General features: G+C 38.3%; 1 protein-coding gene across 1 annotated transcript; it reads left to right on the top strand.

Moving 5' to 3' along the window:
* The first annotated feature begins 438 nt into the window (after positions 1–438).
* Positions 439–2,641, top strand: LOC111232175 (cytochrome b-c1 complex subunit 10-like). Its single transcript, XM_022759570.1, has 3 exons — positions 439–546; positions 1,589–1,730; positions 2,462–2,641. The coding sequence occupies exons 1-2, from the start codon at positions 485–487 to the stop codon at positions 1,707–1,709; spliced, it is 183 nt and encodes a 60-aa protein (XP_022615291.1). The 5' UTR covers positions 439–484; the 3' UTR covers positions 1,710–1,730; positions 2,462–2,641.
* Positions 2,642–2,696: the final 55 nt, after the last annotated feature.

The following is a 2,696-nucleotide window of genomic DNA, read 5'->3' as shown; positions in this document are numbered from 1 at the left end:
TACCTTTTCCAATGTCTGGCTTTTGAATATTGTATACATAAAAAGGAAAATAAAGGAAAACATTGTAATAAAGGGTTTATTGTAGTTCGGAAAATGAATTTGTTCATATTTTCCATTGCCAATAGCCGAATAGGGAACAAATGCATCTATGGCAGCTTTATATGTATGCAACCAAGGCACCACATTAAATCGAAAGCAAGATAAGATCTAATACTATTGATTTCATAAAGCCACTAAGCGCAAGACTCGAGTATGATAGCTGAATGGTTGCCAGAGACAGAGCACATAGATTCTTAAAAACATCTTTGCTGTAAACGGAGACCTTTGGAGTGGTGGCCTGAAACGACCCTGAGCTGCTGTTGCAGCCAGTGTAGGCCGTTGTTTATTTCTATCAGGCGTAAGAAGAGACAGCCCAGGGTCCTTAACAGCCATCAGCGAAACAACATTGCATGGAGTAAAGAGCAACAACCAAGAAGAGGTCAGGATGGTCCAGAAAATACTTAATAAGTTCGTCGGTGCCAAGTACATTTCTATTCTGAGAGCGTGGTAAGTTAAGTCGATAGGAGAGTTGGAGTACTGTACTGGACATTTCTTTTAGTCTTTTAGCCGCGTACAAAATGAGTCTGTCAACGCCTCCGTGTCCTTCTGTGTGACCCGATCAGTTTACTAGCCAACATTAGCTTAGCCTGCTAGTTTATTTACTACTGGCTGAACTAGCCGGGCTAGTTAGCATCATCCTCTTACCGAGTTAACAGGACAGCTAGTGAAGGGAGGCGTACGGATTCGTGTTTGTCACAGCCATCTCAGACCTGTCCGATATTTAACTGCTACTTAACCATTTCAAAATTATTCAAACATTTCGAGTCTGCAGTGATTTTAATAGTAAAATAATACTTTGTTAACATGTAGTGGAGCCAGTCTCACAGTCAGGATGAGTTGTTGATAATTTACTCAATATATGTATGAAGATGTGTGTTTATATTATGGATTGCCTCACAGTGAACTCTTCGCAGCTGTTTCTTTTAGTAGAAACATACTGTGTACACAGCAATATCATTGACCTTGCAAAATATAGGGGAACCACTGCTAACCTGAAATTTATAGAAATGATTTTTAATCAAGAAATATGTTGTTGAAAATGAGTACTAACTAATCAAACAGCCTTTTTATTCCTGTCAGTTAATTAATTGATCGATCCTTCCTTCGATCAGTATTTTATGAAAAGTTACTCATAATTGTTTCTTGAATTACATCAGTGCATGGATATAAGTTTCATTTGAACCAGTGTTCAAGTTGATTCCTTTGATTCTGGTCATCAGTAATCGCAAACAAAATGGACTTATGAAAATTGTAACCGCTGACTATGTTAAATGAAATCTGTTTAAGTTCAAACTGCTGAAGCACACAGATCTTCAGAGGATGAATTTGGTAGTTTTAAAACAAACGAACAACCTACCTAACAAGTTAATTAAGGAATGTTATTGTCCAAGTTACTGTTGATGTATGTGTATTGCAGTTGATTGATTGTATGATTGTTGCATTTCTGTCTCATTTATGAATCCCATTGGCTTTTTCTTTTTCCATCTAGGGTACCAAACTTGGCTGCCTGGGGAACAGTGGGTGGAGTGACGCTTGTTCACTTCACAGACTGGCGATTAGTGCTAGACTATGTGCCATACATTAAAGGGAAGTTCAGCAAGGATGAGTAAAATCTCACACAACTCTAAAATGTGAGTGAATCTTCCTTGTAACCAGCACATGTTGTAACTAAGCTTTCCTCCACACACTTTGTTTGTAATATTCAGTTGGATTGCTTATTAGTTTTAGCCACACCCATGTACTCCTGATAAGAAGTAGACAGGTGTAGGCCATGCCAGGTGCTTGCCCTGAATGTTCAAACAAACACTCTGAGTCATAGTTTGTTTTTTGTCATTACCTTGCTTACACCTGGCAGTTTGTTGGACACTCTACCCATGAATCTGCAAGGCTTTATCTTTCTGTCTAAACTACAGCTTTGCAAAGGGGTCAGACAGGTTTTAAAATAGAAATGTAGTCAGTTTATGACAAAAATAAAGCTTTAGAAAAGTTAGGTATTTAGCAGGACTGGGACATCAGATTTCAAGAGTGATGTATTTTTGTGATGTAGCAATGAGACCATGATTTATGAAACGATTAATTCAGATATTTTTGACTATGTACATCATTATTATTTGTACTAATATTATTTAGATATTTCCGAGCCCTGTTAATAGTTACACACCTTTGTTCTCTACACTTTGCCACTCCCATCACCACCATCCTGAAAACCCCTATTTGGATGTGGTTATGTCCGAACTTCACTTATCTCAGACAGGAAACAGGTTTCCAGTCTGAGAGAGAGGAAGGATGTGCTTTTCACACATTCAAACAGATGTGGTTATGTACATTTTTACTAATGAATGGGCTGTGTGTCTGCCTGCAGGACCAGAGCTTGGGGATGGGCACATGGGTGGATTGCTTACGCAACGCAAACTTAAATGGGATGCCCTGGCCAAACAATCTTTCGTTGAGGGCTTGTTAGGAGTTTGGACATCAAGATGCACTATGTATAAATGCTATTTTTGAAACAGTATTATTTAATGTGAATAAATCTTTAACTTGCCCCATTGTCTCCATTTTCCTGCACATTTCCAACTATTATTATGTGTGTAAACTGC

The sequence above is a fragment of the Seriola dumerili genome, unplaced genomic scaffold (assembly GCF_002260705.1).
Source record: "Seriola dumerili isolate Sdu_G_001 unplaced genomic scaffold, Sdu_1.0 BDQW01000322.1, whole genome shotgun sequence".
NCBI lineage: Eukaryota > Metazoa > Chordata > Actinopteri > Carangiformes > Carangidae > Seriola > Seriola dumerili.
This window is presented reverse-complemented; position numbering and strand designations above follow the sequence as displayed.